General features: G+C 42.2%; 1 protein-coding gene across 6 annotated transcripts in view; it reads right to left on the reverse strand.

Annotated features, from left to right (window-relative positions):
• TCF12 (transcription factor 12) overlaps window positions 1-16,208 on the reverse strand; it is a 367,927-nt gene that overhangs the window by 274,479 nt on the left and 77,240 nt on the right. For all 6 annotated transcript variants that reach the window (XM_061595499.1, XM_061595501.1, XM_061595498.1 and 3 more), the window contains exon 4: window positions 9,500-9,573. In XM_061595499.1, coding sequence (XP_061451483.1) covers window positions 9,500-9,573 — 74 coding nt within the window. The remainder of the gene's footprint in view (window positions 1-9,499; window positions 9,574-16,208) is intronic.

Raw genomic sequence — 16,208 nt, forward strand, 5'->3', positions numbered from 1 at the left:
TCTCCCCTGTCCACCAACACAGGCATCCTTCATAGACACTACCTGGACTTTAGACAGAGGAAGGGAATAGCACACTTGACTGCAGAAAGACTCACTATACAAACCGTTACAGACAAATTCTTTATCGTCCGTGAGCAGTCCCTCATATGGGAAAATAGCAGACATGTTCTGTAAAGAGATATAGGCAGGGAAATATCATGCCAACCACCACCTCAGCTGGACTACTTCTTTCTTAAACATACAATCAAATGTTTCACAATCTGGACTATGCCAACTATATAGCTCCTTTGTGGACTTGAATGAAGTCTCTGGATGTTATGTTACAGAAGCAATGTTGGAACAGCTTTGGCACAAAGCAACTTGAGAGGCACGTAGTCATGGGCCCCATAGAGAACTCCTGGCAAAGTGAACAAGAGGAGGGCTATATCACAAAGGGGTAGGCCAGAACAGTTTGTCGCAGTCCCAACCTCCTCTACCTAACATTTCCATGACAGTGATGGATACAGCCATCGTGGGGGGGGGGGAGGAGGAGATTAACCAGATCCTGCTGAATTTGTTTGCCAACTCAACACAACCATTAATGCCCTGCAAGTTGGTTTCAATCCAGTGCAACCAGTGCCCACCCTGTGCTCCAAGATTCCTGTTGGGCTTCTGGACAATAGCATGGGAACCGTGAGCAATTTTTGATGTTCAACATGCAATGTGAGCGCTACATTAAAAAGCAGCTGGCAGACTTCCATATCAACCATCTGAAAGTGGCATTCCAAATCTGTCTATTGGAAGGAGAGGTGACAAGACTGGCAACGCCCCTGTTTTGAGGAACACCATTGTGTTGGGACAGTATAATTTTGTAGCTGCTATGGCTGAGATCTTCCGAGATCCCCAGCAAAAGGTGATGATTGCTCACTAGCTCAGAGACGCGCCCCAAGAAAAGGATTCAGTTGGGACTTACACCTATGCCTTTCACATCCTGGCACAGGAGGTGGATTGGAATGAATCAACTTTCATATACCACAATCAGAAGGGCTCAGCGATGAGGTGCTAGATCTTATCAGAACTCATACAGTTTTGCCTGCAAATTAACAGGAGACTCAAAGGCTGTCAGATGGAACACAAAGCTGCTTCGGTTCGACAATTACCTCCAGTGCCACCCCCCACACGCTCCTCCTCTAGGGTGGGGACACTGGCTAAGTCAGGGTTAAAGCCTATACAAACTAGGAGGGTCACAGGCATGGCCGATGGAGGAGCAGAAAGAGAAACATTGCAGGAGTGGCTGAGCTTGTACTGTGGGAAGGTGGGGCACTTCACCCAATCCTGCCCCCCACAGGACTGTTAGAGCCATTGCCCACCCCCTCCAGACCCTGGAGGATGATGTCATTGAATTTTAGCAAACACTTGCCACCCTTGCAGGGACTCACTAACATTCTGGTGGTAGTAACACCTTCAGTAAAATGTCCCACTTCATACCCTGTACCAGTCTACCAATAGTGAAGGAGACAGCCTAATTACAGTGCCTTGCAAAAGGAGTCAGACCCTTCACCAATGCTCTCATATTACTGAATTACAAATGGTACACTGTTATTTCATTCTGTATGATATTTTATTTTGAAATACGAACTCAAAATCAATTATTATGTGACATTGGTTTTATGTTGGGAAATGTTTGTAAGAAGCATAAGTATTCAACCCCTCTGCTGGGAAGCTCCCAGTTTACACAGATGAAAGAAATTGCCCTATCGAGGACACAATTACCTTATCACTGGCCTCCACCTGTGAACCATTAAAGTTGCTGTCACACTGTCAGGATAAAAGCCCCACTCTCGCAGGATCACTGGCCATGCTGTGGGTCTGTAGGAAAATGAAGACCAAAGAGCAGTCTACAGAAGTTAGAGATAATGTAATACAAATGCATAGCTTAGAAAAAGGGTACCAAATTACATCCAACTGTTTGGATATCCCAGTGAGCACGGCTGGATCAATAATCAGGAAGCAGAAGCTGCATCACACTACCTAGGCTCTGCCAAGAACAGGCCATCCCTCAAAACTCAGGGCTCGAACAAGGAGGAGACTTGTGAGAGAAGCCACAGAGAGGCCAACAATCACTTGGAAGGAGCTACAGAGTTCAGTGGCTGGGAGTGGAGTAATGGTGCACCAGTCAACCATATCAAGAGCTCTGCATAACACTGGCTTGTATGGGAGAGTGGCAAGAAAGAAGCCGTTACTCAAAAAGTACTACCTGAAAGACTAGACTTTACCAGAAAGCATGAGAGTGTCCCAGCTGCAATGTGGGAAAGGGTTTTATGGTCAGATGAGACCAAGATAGAGCTTTTTGGCCAAAACTCAAAGCACTATGTATGGCACAAATCTAACACTGCCCATGCCTCAAGACACACCATCCCTACAGTGAAGTATGGTGATGGCAGCATTATGCTGTGGGGATGCTTCTCATCAGCAGGGACTGGGCATCTTGTTAAAATTGAAGGAAAAATGGATGGAGCAAAATACAGGGAAATACCGCAAGAGAACCTGCTTCAGTCCACTAAAAAACTGAAGCTTGGGAGGAAATTCCGTTTTCAGCAGGACAATGATCCCAAGCACAAGGCCAAAGCAACATTGGAGTGGCTCAAGAACAAAAAGGTGAATGTCCTACAGTGGCCCAGTCAAAGTCCAGATCTCAATCCCATTGAGTATCTGTGGCAGTCTTTGAAAATAGTGGTCCACAAGCGACGTCCAACCAACCTGAACGACCTGGACCAAATCTGTCATGAAGAATGGGCCAAAATCCCTCCGACACTGTGTGCAAAACTAGTACATACCTACCCAAAAAGACTTAAAACTGTTATTGCAGCGAAAGGTGGCTCTACCAAATATTAACATGTGGGGGTTGAATACTTATGCAAGCAACATTTTCAGTTTTTTATATTTCTTACAAACATTTCCCAACATAAAACCAATGTCACCTTACAATAACTGATTTTGAGTTTTGGTGTTTCAAAATAAAATACCATACAGAAAGAAATTACAATGTACCATTTGTAATTCAGTAATATGAGAGCATTGGTCAGGGGTCTGATTACTTTTGCAAGGCACTGTATTTGTGTATCGCATATTCCAGCTGCATGGGCTCCTCAACATCCTGATCTCGGACAGGGCCCCCCAATTCACTGCACAGTTCTGGCACGCTGTGCTTCAGTTGCTGGAGATCGAGCTCTAGATATTTTTGGCAACATCACTTGAAGGTAGATGAGCACACTGAATGTACCAATGCCACTCTGGAACAGTACATGCCTTATGTTAACTACCAGCAAGATAATTTGTGGCATACCTCGATTTAGCAAACGTAATTTTTTTGCCAACTACAGGTACCACCCATGCTTCTTCCAGAGCTCCACAGCCACCATGGCCATCCCAGCCACGGCCAAATACATTCAAGAACTGCAGGGCATTCAACAGCTACTGCAAGAGCAGCTAGTGAGGACCAAGGCAGCTTATTAGAGGGTCGCAAATCAACATCAACAGGCAGAAGGCGAGATCTAGGTCAGTGATTGAGTCTGGCTGTCCATGTGCTACCTCCTGACTACCATTCAGTGCTGCAAATTAAGAGGCCCATAGGGCAGGACTGCTTGAGGTTTAAGTGCAGATCAATCTAGTTACATAATGGCTTCGGCTGCTGACGCCCATGCACATTCATCAGGTGTTCTATCAGTTGCTACTAATGCCAGAGGGTCTGTCCCATCCATACCATGAGGTTGAGACACCCCTTGCACTCAAGCTGGTTGACAGGCACAAGAATATAAGGTGGAACAGATGCTTTACTCATGCCAGCACCGAGGCAAACTGCAGTACCTGATTGACTAGAAGGGTTATGGCTCAGAGAAGCTCTCCTGGGAGGCAGTAACTAATGTGCACGTGTCTGATTTGGTGAAATATTTCCATGGACACTATCCTAATAAGCCAAAGCCAGACAACTGGAACGATTGCCCTGGGAGGATCATGTGATGAGCCCCACAGAAAACCTCTGGCAAAGTGAGCAAGAGGAGGAGGAGATCTGGGATCCTGGGGAGGGCACTAGTGGTGTGCAGAGAGAAGAGGCTGAAACCGGAGAAGACTTCAGCAACAGCCCAAGGCATTGGCAGCTGCTGAAAAGTCAGGGCTGGCTGATGAGCCCACCATGCCTCCGGAATCTGCCAGCCCTCTTCAGCTGCCCCCAGCACCGCCTCCAGGAAGGAAGAAACAGGCAATGAGACCACAGGGCACTGGGAAGAACTGGCTGATGAACCTCCTCCCCCATCACCAAGGACATGCCAGCAGTTCTGCAGGCACAAACAGACTGAAGTCACTCCCTGACCTGTGCAATGGAGCACACGCTTGCTTGCCCAGTAGTGACCTGAGAGATAGTTTCTGTGTATGTACTGAGCCCATCCCGACCCTATTTAAGTGGCCCTAGGGAGCATGTCACATTGCTGCAATGTCTTTGAGTAGCCATGCTTAATAATCTCTTGTCACGTCACAGAGACCCGTGTTACTGAAAAGTTGACCTACGAACTGCTTTAGTGTTACATTTTGCATTAAACGCAACAAAGAAAAGCACTTCAGTGATTCTGAGCCTGATTCCAATCGGGTAGGGCCAGGACACATGCTAGCACTGAATAGTACAAAACTCTAATAGTCTTTAGTAGCCACAGTGAAGTGATTTTATTTTCCTCCCTTTTTACTTTTACCTCTTTAGTTCCTTTTAATATAATTCCCCTATATTTTTCTACTGTATTTTATGTATTCTTATCTATTTTAATTTTGTGTGTGTGTTTATTGTGTATGATTTTATTGTGAGCAGCCCTGAGTGCTCTATTATATGGTAAAAGGGCAGGATAGAAATATTTTAAATAAACAAACACGTCTGTGAAGAAATGCATCTGGTGCCCATACAGTCCAAATCTTTTGATAAATGACCTGGAGTCAGGGGTGAGCAGTGGGATAGTCAACGTTATTGATACTACCGAACAGTTCAGGGTGGTAAAAACAAACAAGGGAATGCAAGAGAGTTCCAAAAGGATCTCTCCAAACTGGGTAAACGAGCAGAAAAATGGCAAATGCAATTCAATGCGATGTATTCCTACTCAGAGTAGACCTACTGGAATTAATGAAGCTGAGTTAGTCATGTCTATTATTTATTTATTTGTTTGTTTATTGCATTTATATACTGCCCCATAGCCGAAGCTCTCTGGGCGGTTTACAACAATTAAAAACATAAAAAACAAATATACAAATTTAAAAACATTTTTTTAGAAAGCAATTTAAAAAACACATACTAAAATGCCTGGGAGAAGAGGAAAGTTTTGACCTGGCGCCGAAAAGATAACAGTGTTGGCGCCAGGTGCACCTCGTCAGATAGATCATTCCATAATTTGGGGGCCACCACTGAGAAGGCCCTCTCCCTTGTTGCCAGCTTCCCAGCTTCCCTCGGAGTAGGCACCTGGAGGAGGGCCTTGGATGTTGAGCATAGTATATAGGTCGGTTCATGTCAGGAGAGGCGTTCCATCAGGTATTGTGGTCCTAACCCGTTCTAAGGCTTTATAGGTTAAAACCAGCACCTTGAATCGAGCTCGGAAACATACAGGCAGCCAATGCAAACAGGCCAGAATTGGTTTTATATGTTCAAACCATCTGGTCCCTGTTACCAATCTGGACGCTGCATTTTGCACAAGCTGCAGCTTCCGAACCATCTTCAAAGGCAGCCCCAGATAGAGCACATTGCAGTAATCTAACTTGGAGGTTACCAGAGTATGGACAACTGAAGCCAGGTTATCCCTGTCTAGATAGGGGCGTAGCTGGGCCACCAACCGAAACTGGTAGAAGGCACTCCGTGCCATTGAGGCTACCTGAGCCTCAAGTGACAGAGATGGTTCTAGGAGAACCCACAAGCTACGAACCTGCTCCTTCAGGGGGAGTGTAACCCCATCCAGGACAGGTTGGACATCCACCATCCAGTCAGGATATCCTATCCAGTAGGATAGCCAGCCTCCTGTTAGGATACTGGTAGTCAGCAGGTTTGTGGTAGATATGCTGAACTGAAATTCTATACTGGACTTAAGGATATACCCCCGACATTTTAATGGAAGTGCTTCTTTTAATGAGTTTTATGTATATACATTGTATGATTTTATATTGATTGTATGATTTGCAGAGGCCTATGGCCAGGCAATAAAGTTTACAAACAAACAATTATAGACTACAGCAAAGCCTTTGACTATGTAGATCTTGAAAAACTATGGAATGCTTTCAAAGAAAAGGGGGTGCCACAGCATCTGATTGTCCTGATGCGCAACCTATACTCTGGACAAGAGGCTACTGTAAGGACAGAATATGGAGAAACCGAATGATTCCCCATCAGAAAGGGTGTGAGACAGGGGTGTTTTTTATCACCCTGTTTGTTTAATCTGTACGCAGAACATATCATACGGAAAGCAGGATTGGACCAAGATGAAGGAGGTGTGAAAATTGGAGGGCGAAACATCAATAATTTAAGAGATGCAGATGATATCATACTCTTAGCAGAAACCAGTAGTGATTTGAAACAAATGCTGATGAAAGTTAAAGAGGAAAGCACAAAAGCAGGACTATAGCTGAATGTCAAAAAGACTAAAGTAATGACTACAGAAGATTTATGTAACAATAGTCAAGAAACCAGAAGAAGGCTAGGACTGGGTAGGGCAGCTGTGAGAGAACTAGAAAAGGTCCTCAAATGCAATGATGTATCACTGAACACTAAAGTCAGAATCATTTAGACAATGATGTATCACTGAACACTAAAGTCAGGATCATTTAGACAATGGTATTCCCGATCTCTTTGTATGGATGTGAAAGTTGGACAGTGAAAAAGGCGGATAAGAGAAAAATCAACTCATTTGAAATGTGGTGCTGGAGGAGGGCTTTGGGCATACCATGGACTGTGAAAAAGACAAATAATTAGGTGTTAGAACAAATTAACCAGAACTGTCACTAGAAGCTAAAATGATGAAACTGAGCAGGGCTGTGGAGTCAGTACGTCAAACCTTCGACTCCCTCTATTTTTCTACTGTCCGAATCCGACTCCTTCATAAATGTCAAATGTATATTGATTTATATAAAAATATTAAAATATTAATTTTATTTTGAAGCCGGAGTCGGTACATTTCTACCGACTCTGACTCAAAATTGCTTCCGACTCCAACTCCACAGCCCTGAAACTGAGGTTATCATACTCTGGACACATCATGAGAAGACATGATTCACTAGAAAAGATAATAATGCTGGGAAAAACAGAAGGGAGTAGAAAAAGAGGAGGGCCAAACCAGAGATGGATTGATCCCATAAAGGAAGCCACAGACCTGAACTTACAAGATCTGAACAGGGTGGTTCATGACAGATGCTCTTGGAGGTCACTGATTCATAGGGTCGCCGTAAGTCGTAATCAACTTGAAGGGACATAACAACAACACCCATTTAATGGCAAGTACTCCAACTACTCTCCAATAGGCTGGTCCAGTACCCCATTCTAAATAAAAGCTTAATCATGAATAATTATACAAGTGCCATAGCATTGGACTTAGTGAAGAGTTGTTATCTGTGAAACCAACAATATGAAGCACTACTGTATCGGCACTGTGTTCCTTTAATTATAGCTCCCAAGACCATGTCATCTTCCTCTTCAAGTCTGAGCACATTTTACAAGTGCATTCTTAAATTCAGGTAGCAAACAATGAGCATAATATACAACAACTTCAACCTAAAAAAGCTATAGCTAAACCTTCTGAAACCAAGGATACGGTACTTTTTATTAAATACGGTAGCACCTATTCACAGCCAAAATGTGAATTTTGCTGACTTTTAGGGATGGAGATGGGGTTAAGAGCGCTGACCACTTTCAGATGGGGATAGAAATGTCATCCAGATCTGAAGTTTCAGTGTGGACTATAAATATTCCAAGTGCAGCTGGGGTTTCCCTTTATTTGAGCTATGGAGCTCCTCGCATTTGCAATTATTGTGTACCACTGGGATGTAAGAGTCTTTCAAGCAGCCACTGATGCAGTTTCATTGCTTGGCCTCATTGACGTACAGAGGACATGCCATAGCGGGGCGGAGGACCTGTGTCCCTCCAGATTTTGCTGAACTACAACTCCCATCATTCCTGACTGTTAGCCATGCTGGCTGGGTCTGATGGGAATTGGGTTCCAGCAAGTGGAGCTCCAAGGATTCCCCATTCCTAGTTCCACAGCTAATGCTGAATAAAAAAAAAAATCCCCTCCAGTGAGCAACTGTCCTCTTCTGTTTAGCACGTGTTATTTTAAATATGCATATTAGATTACTGATCCTATAGAGCACAGAATTCAGATTGTTGATGTGTTACACTTACAATAAACAGAAAACAAAAGCTATTGTTATTAACAAGCCATGCAGTTTTATTACAAGTGTGTAACTTAAATACAATACAGGAGATCCATGAACAGGATCTTCCACTTTTTTTAATGTCAATACCAGCCACTCGAGAAGGGTGGTGGCTGCGTGGATACCTGTATATTTTGCAGCAAATTGTTTCATGAACAGATTTTAATCAAGAAACTGCATGGGGAGGAGAGGGTTGTCCCTTTTCTCAAACATGCTGCCCAAGATCTCCTGCATCATATCCAGACTGGCCCCCACCATTGGCCATTATTAATTCTTTTCTAAGATTTCCCCCCCTAAAAATGTGATTAATAAATTCATCTGTGCAAAGCTGTTTATCAATTTACCACTAAAGCCATCCTGAGACACAGGTACGATAATACTTCAGTTAACAAATTAGGTGCGTTCCTGTACATTACTTCTTTAATAGAAACTTTGGCACCAGAGGTAGGAACAACATGGAAAGAACAGGGATAGGTTCCAATACTCGCTCACAGACGGTGGGGACAGCTTCAACAGGGGCTTTAAATGCCCACCCACTACCTACCTACCTTCCCCCTCCCCTCCTCTGAATCATATTGGATCCTTCCCTCCCCAGCCCTAGGAGAAAGCAAAAGATCTCTTTAATACAAAGTAAACACACAAGCTTGTCAGTTTGATAGCAAAGCAAAGGCACAAGCTGGTCAGTTTCACCTTAAAGCAAAGGCAGAGGCTTGAAAGTTTATCCACAGCAAAGCAAAGAAACAGACTAATCAGTTTCACCTTAAAGTAAAGACACAGTCCGGTCAGTTTCAACTTAAAGCACAGGCTTATCAGTTTACTCATAGCTCAGCAAAATTGGTCAGTTTCACCTTTAAAAAAGCCTTCCCTAAAAGGAGCTTTGTTCCTGGAGGATCCTTAACTGAGGTATTACTGTATGTGCAGGAAGATGGCCTACTACTATGTTCTTGTGGGCGGATAGTACTTATGAGCCATAAACCATGTATCATATGTATCATATATATATATGCAAGACATACTCTTTTGCTAGCCATTGTTTGTCTGCCCATAATCAACTGTGGTCAAATTATATTCTTACCCTCATCGGTTCACATGAAGGACTTGATTCACCAGTTGTTCCCCAAGATGCAGCTCCTGTTCGTTCTTCCATACCTAACAAGTGAAAGAAAAACAACTACTATATAATATAATGCAAAAAATGGAGAAAGATTAGGAGCATAAAATCATTATTAGGAAGACCCAAAAAATCGTTTAGCTTTCCATCTTCAAGAAGTGACCAGGAAGATGTGCAAGGTAAACTGAACATCAACTCCCATCCTGTTGACTTCTAGCATTTGGCAATCAAGAAATAGACTTCTGCTTTCTCCAACTAGAATTCTGGTCAATATTACTAATAACCTTTTAATACTTCCCTGTCACAACTTTACATGTTTATTTATCCAGTCCTTTTCAAAAACCATTTATGCTAGTGGCTATCACAACATTCAATAGCAATTATTTCATATTTCAATTATATGCTGCATCACAAGGTGTCTCATTTAAGCCTATTGCCAAATGTTTTTAAATGGAAACTTGTACGGTCTTGTTCTTTGGGAGAAATTAAATCAATTTCCTTTTTCTTCATACTGGTATTTGTTTGTGTTCCCCAGTGCCTCTTTTCTCTTCTTTTTAAAGGCAATTCTTTTATAGTATGGTATGCAATTATTTGAGTTGCACTCAATAACGTATGTAATTGTTTCACTATGGTATGCAAATTATACCACTTAGACCAATGGTTCCCAAACTTTTTTCCCATGGGCCACTTGAAAATTGCTGAGGGTTGTGGCAGGCCACTTAATGATTTTTCTATCTGTTGTAGCAATTGTAATGTGCTGTGCTAGTTGCTGTGTGATTTTTAATTGTATTTTAATTGCTTCTTTTATTTTTTACAAATTGAAATGAATTCCATAGAATTCAAATTGTAATACAATAAAATACAATACAAGAAAAAAATAAAATACAATTAAAATCAATATTTATTTATTTATTTATTATATTTCTATACTGCCCAATAGCCGAAGCTCTCTGGGCGGTTTACAGCATAAAAACATCCAGTATACAATTAAAAACATATGTCAAACACACTGAAACAATATAACAAAATAACTAAACATAGTTAAACACATGGACACGACAGACACAATCCTAAAATGTTAAGTATAAAAACGTATTAAATCAGTTAAAATATTAAGCTGTTTAAGATGTTAATGTTAAAATTACTAAAATTAAGATTGTGAGTGATAGATGTAGGTGTTAAAAGTAGATATTAAAATGTTAAAATACCTGGGAGAACAAGAAGGTTTTTACCTGGCGCCGAAAGGATAACAATGTTGGCACCAGGCGTACCTCATCAGGGAGAGAATTCCATAATTCGGGGGCCACCACAGAGAAAGCCCGTTTCCTTGTTGTCACCTTCCGGGCTTCTCTCTGGGTGGGTCCCCGAAGGAGAGCCTTTGATGTTGAACGTAGTGTATGGGTAGGTTCATATCAGGAGAGGCGCTCCATCAGGTATTGTGGTCCCAAGCCGTGTAAGGCTTTATAAGTCAAAACCAGCACTTTGAATTGAGCCCGGAAGCATATAGGCAGCCAGTGCAAGCGGGCCAGAATCGGTGTTATATGTTCACATCTCCAAGTTCCTGTTAACAATCTGGCCGCCGCGTTTTGCACGAGCTGCAGCTTCCGAACCGTCTTCAAAGGCAGCCCCACATAGAGAGCATTGCAGTAGTCCAATTTTGAGGTTACCAGTGCATGGACAACTGAAGCAAGGTTTTCCCTGTCCAGATAAATATGAAGATTTATTGCAATGGCTGCGCCATCTCCAACCACAAATCCATAGACACACCATGGCCAACCAGTTTGAGAACCCCCAACTTAGATGCAGTAGGAACAATTTTCTACATATGGGCACAACAGATTTGAAAAGTCTCCATCTTTTCTCTAATCATTTGCTCCTTTCTAATATTAATGACTGCCTTTTTTATCACAACACATGGTGCTCTGACATTTCTGCCACCAAAATCTTTCTTGTGATAAATCAATGGACAGTTGGAACATGTGTGTGCATGTGTGTGTGCGTGCCATTTAACCTCCATATGGCCAATATTCAGGGATAATGGCAACTGTAGTTCAGTAACACCTGGGGTACTACAGATTCCCCAGCTCTGGTTTAGAGTTTAACTACCCTGAAAATGTGTTGCCATCTGTAAGCTTTGCTAGTTAGGCTTCCTGATCTACATATCATCCATGAACAAATTATAAACACCCAGTTCTAGACCAGACAGTTACAGATGCCTGGTCAGTAAGCTTGTAAGTTAGCCCTTTGCTTCCTCTCTTTTATCCCTTTCTTCCTAAATAACATGATCCACTTATTTAATAGCTAGTAAAGTTGCTCAACGAAATGTTGTAAAGTATTGGGTCAAAGCTAATAATATTAAACAGTTACCGCTTATTTTTCCTACATTATGTTTTTATTATTAATAATATATTGCTTATATTCCAAAATGTCTACATCCTCCTTTCAGAATATGAAACGCGTGGATAATAAAGACTGCATGAGATGACAGCATTCCAGATAGATACTTTAGCATGTTTTGTACCCAAATGTTTTTTTATTATTTGATTTATATCCCGCCCTTCCTCCCAGCAGGAGCCCAGGGCGGCAAACAGAAGCACTAAAAACACTTTAAAACATCATAGAAACAGATCTTAAAATACGTTAAAACAAAACAACATTAAAAACATTTTTAAAAGGTTTAAAAAAAGGGTTAAAAACATCTTTTGAAAAACATTAATAAGCAATTCTAACACAGACACAGACTGGGATATGTCTCAACTTAAAAGGCTTGTTGAAAGAGGAAAGAAATGTTGTTCTTTTTATGTAATTTCAGACACTACTACATAATCCTCAACACAGTACCTCAGCATGCTATGACAACAGCATTCCAGGATTACGATGGTGTAAACATAGATATAAAATTATATACCAACTCACCTAGTATTAATCCAAAAGTCAAAATTTGTACAAAATCAAGTTAAACAGATTTTTACACTGATGCCTAGTAAAGTTAGACTGTGGTACAATCTATTTAGTTAAGCGTCTTCTTTCCAACGATAGACAGGCACATGCCTCTAAAGACTCACAAATAGAACATGACTGTCGTGAGCCCTGCTGGACAGGGGTGGATGGACAAGAACGAGGTGGCGGAGAAGGAAAACTTAGAGTAGGATGTTCGAGCTGGTGAAGGGCCGAGCAGGGAGTGGGACTCAGAAGGGGCCCCAGCTCTGGACTTTGACAGTTCAACCCCAACAGCTCCAGATACTCCTGTGGAGAGTCAACCTGACCACTGGTTGTTTCCCAGCCTGCTGCTTCCCCTCTCCCTGCACCCGTGTTGCCAGCAGGCAGCCCCAATCTCTCGGAGAGGGAAGACAGGAAGGTGACGGAGGCTCTGTCTTCGCCTCACACCAGGAGGTGAATGCGGCGGGAGATTCAACCGACACAGCTGAGGCAGAGTATTCACCTGCACGCACTCCCAACAGTGGCAGTTGGCACACGCAAGCAGGGTGCCCACCCAGCCTTACTTAAGCTGGGGGGGGGGAGACTAGTTAATGAGTCAACATCTTGGTACCATGAAATTGTGCTTAGTTACACCTAGAGAGATGCTGAGTTCTGAGTAAGCTGTAGTTAGATTCATGAAGTGCACTGAATTGAAACTGTCTCTTACAACAATAAAAGGAAAAAACACAGCCATGTCCGAGTCTGAGTTCTTCAAGTTCAGGCAGGACAATGACAGTAAAGATCATCCCATGTTTGTCTCTCACATCTGGTACTCAAACGTAAAGCAAAACCAACAGGTGGTTGTCAGCTGCCTCTTGAATGCCTCCAATGTTAGGAGAGCCCACTACCTCCCTAGGTCATTGGTTGCATTGTTGTACCACTCAGTTAAGAAGTTTTTCCTGAATAAAAGCAATAAAAATGTTATAGGTATATCAATAGTAAAATACAGAGAAAAGAAATGACTTTTCTCACTAACTTCAGTCATCTGATGTCACTATGGCACCAGGTGACCCAACACCAGGTGACCCAACTGAAAAGGAAATAATCAAGAGCACACTCTTAAGTGCACTCCTAATTCTTTCTTTTCTTCTTTAAGGTCCCATTTTGAACTCCAGCTGGGTTGCAAAGTAACATCCCTGCTGAAAGCAAGTTTTGCTATCGTGGCTGATTAGCACTGCTTGCAAACTCCACTTTTGGAAGGGATGGTTTGCACTCAGGAACTCTTGAATGCAGCCAGTTCTTGTGGGGTTTGTTGCTGCTGCTGATTAGGTGATCCACACAGCTGACAACACTGCTTTTGGCAGGAAGAAATGCTGAATACAACTTCACTTGCCAAGGAACAATTAGGATTGCACTTTAAGCCTCCCGGTTGTTCTTCTGCAGCTGCGTCTTTACCTACCCAACACCTGTCGTCACGTAGATATCAGATGTGGGGCAGGTGGGTGTGGTTTGTGGGCTTAAATAGGACCCCTGCCAGGCCTGTGGCTTGGGTTCCTCCTACTGCATTATGGATTTAACCATCACAAGATGAAGGGATAGCCACTAAATGGCTTAAAAAAAGCATTAGACAAATAGGTCTTCTAGCCATGATAACCAAAGAGCCTTAATTTTCAGAAGCTGGGTATCTCAATTTTCAGAAGCAGGGGGTTGGACTCAATGGCCTTATAGGCCCCTTCCAACTCTTACTATTCTGTGATTGATGGGTGGAGTCACTCATCTGTCAAAGTGGCCCACAGAGGTTGGGGTAGCTCAGGATCTGGCCCGTCAGTTGGATCCCATTCCCCATCACAGTCACTGTGTAATTACAGAGAATTCTCTAGTGTGTGAAGAAATACTCTTACCTTCCCTGAACCTCTTTGGGAGAAAGGAGGAATGAAACCTCTCTATCATTCTCTCTATTGTATGAACTTGATATGGGGGGAAGGGAGTTAATATTTTTTGCCCTCAACAAAAGCCCCAGATACTAGTCTTTCCTTAGCAGAAAGGTGCTTCAATCCCTAGATCATTTTAGGAGCCCATTCCTTTACTTTTTCCACCTCTGTAATATCCTGAGATGGGCAACCTTAGCCATACACACTATTCTAGATGTGGTGCTCCATACCTTTGTGTAATAACATTATGACAAAATGCTTTATTTTCAGTTTATTTTAAACAGTAAAATTTGCCTTCATTGCTGCCACAGCAAACTAGGTTACAATTTCGAGTGAAGCAGCAAAACCCTCTTTCCTGAATAATCACATCCAATTTAGATGTCATCAACATGTGTGTGAAGTTAGGGAATTTATCTCCTTGTGAATTGTTTTGAGTTTTATATTCACTGCCCATTCTGATGGCAATTTGAACCGGCTGGAGATTTTCTATTAGACCTCTTTTCTATCTGTTTTCCATCCTGAACTAGATAGCAACATCTTCAAACTTGACTGCCTCACAGTCCAGCATGACTCCAAATTATTCATGAATATAAAATGGCACCAGTCCCAATACCACGTTATTATCTTTAAAAATGGTCTATTTATTTCAATCCTGTTTTGGAGTCCAAGTGTATAATATTTACCAGCCACACCTATCTATATGCTAACACTGTCAAAGAAGTCTAACAAGTGGCACATCTTCACTTTGGTACTCATTTCTCATCAAAGGTGTTCCAGATTTCTTGCTCTGAAAGCTCTTTCCACCACTGATTTTTCTTTGAAATGGCACTCTTATTACTTAGGTTTCAATCCTCCACTAAGGAGTCTGCTTTTAGTGATTAAAGGTAATTGCTGCAATTTCTTTTGAGAGAGTACTAAGGGCGAAAGTCACAAAATGGCTGCCACAGGGTCATGACAAAACATAAAATGGCCACCATGGGGAGGCATGGAACAACGCAAAACTAAAGAGTACAGTCATTCCTGCTTCTCTTCCCCCACCCTGGACAACCTCATCTTTACCATGAAAAGTCAGCTATGTTCAACTGGTCCTAATTGTGGAAATACAGCTGTTAAGGCACAAGAACCCTTTTCCCACCAATGCCAATTCTAAACCAAAGCCTAGGCTGCCATCCTGTACCCATTTACCTGCAAGTAAGTAAGCCCCATTAAACACCAAGAGACTAACTTTTAAACTAGCCATGTATACCAATGTACTTTAAGTTAACTATACAGGGAATCACTTAAAAGGGTACCTATACACTTTGGTTCATAACTTTATTTCTAGGAGGGTTAGAGACCTTTTTTAAAAAGTAAGATCAGAGTCTGGGGGCCCTGCCTGGGGGCACCAATGTAGGCATTCCTGAGTGCCAGGGTGGCAACCCCTGACCTAGACAATGGACAAAACATTCATGTTAAAGCTCACCTAAAACTGGCCTAAAAAAAAGCAAGGCAGCTGAAGAGGTCAGAAAAATCTGAAACTAAGAACGACTGCCTTGAAGGATGGTCTTTACAGTAACAACTTCTCAAAAGGCAACATAAAGAAGCAATATCTATTTTTAATTGGCAGTTATAATACAATGCTATAAGTTACAAAAGCACTGGAACTCCATAAACTATAAGTTATCTGCATGGTGCAAGGGTGTGATTTCGCAACACAACTGTGAGATCCACTACAACTTTGCCGTATTTTGCAGCTGACAGTGATGTAGTAATTGTATTGTACTTGATCCAGGAGCAGAAGAAGTGTCATGGCTTGCACTGACAAACACGAAAGTAATCTCTTG

Source organism: Rhineura floridana, chromosome 14, assembly GCF_030035675.1.
Source record: "Rhineura floridana isolate rRhiFlo1 chromosome 14, rRhiFlo1.hap2, whole genome shotgun sequence".
In the NCBI taxonomy this organism is placed as follows: domain Eukaryota; kingdom Metazoa; phylum Chordata; class Lepidosauria; order Squamata; family Rhineuridae; genus Rhineura; species Rhineura floridana.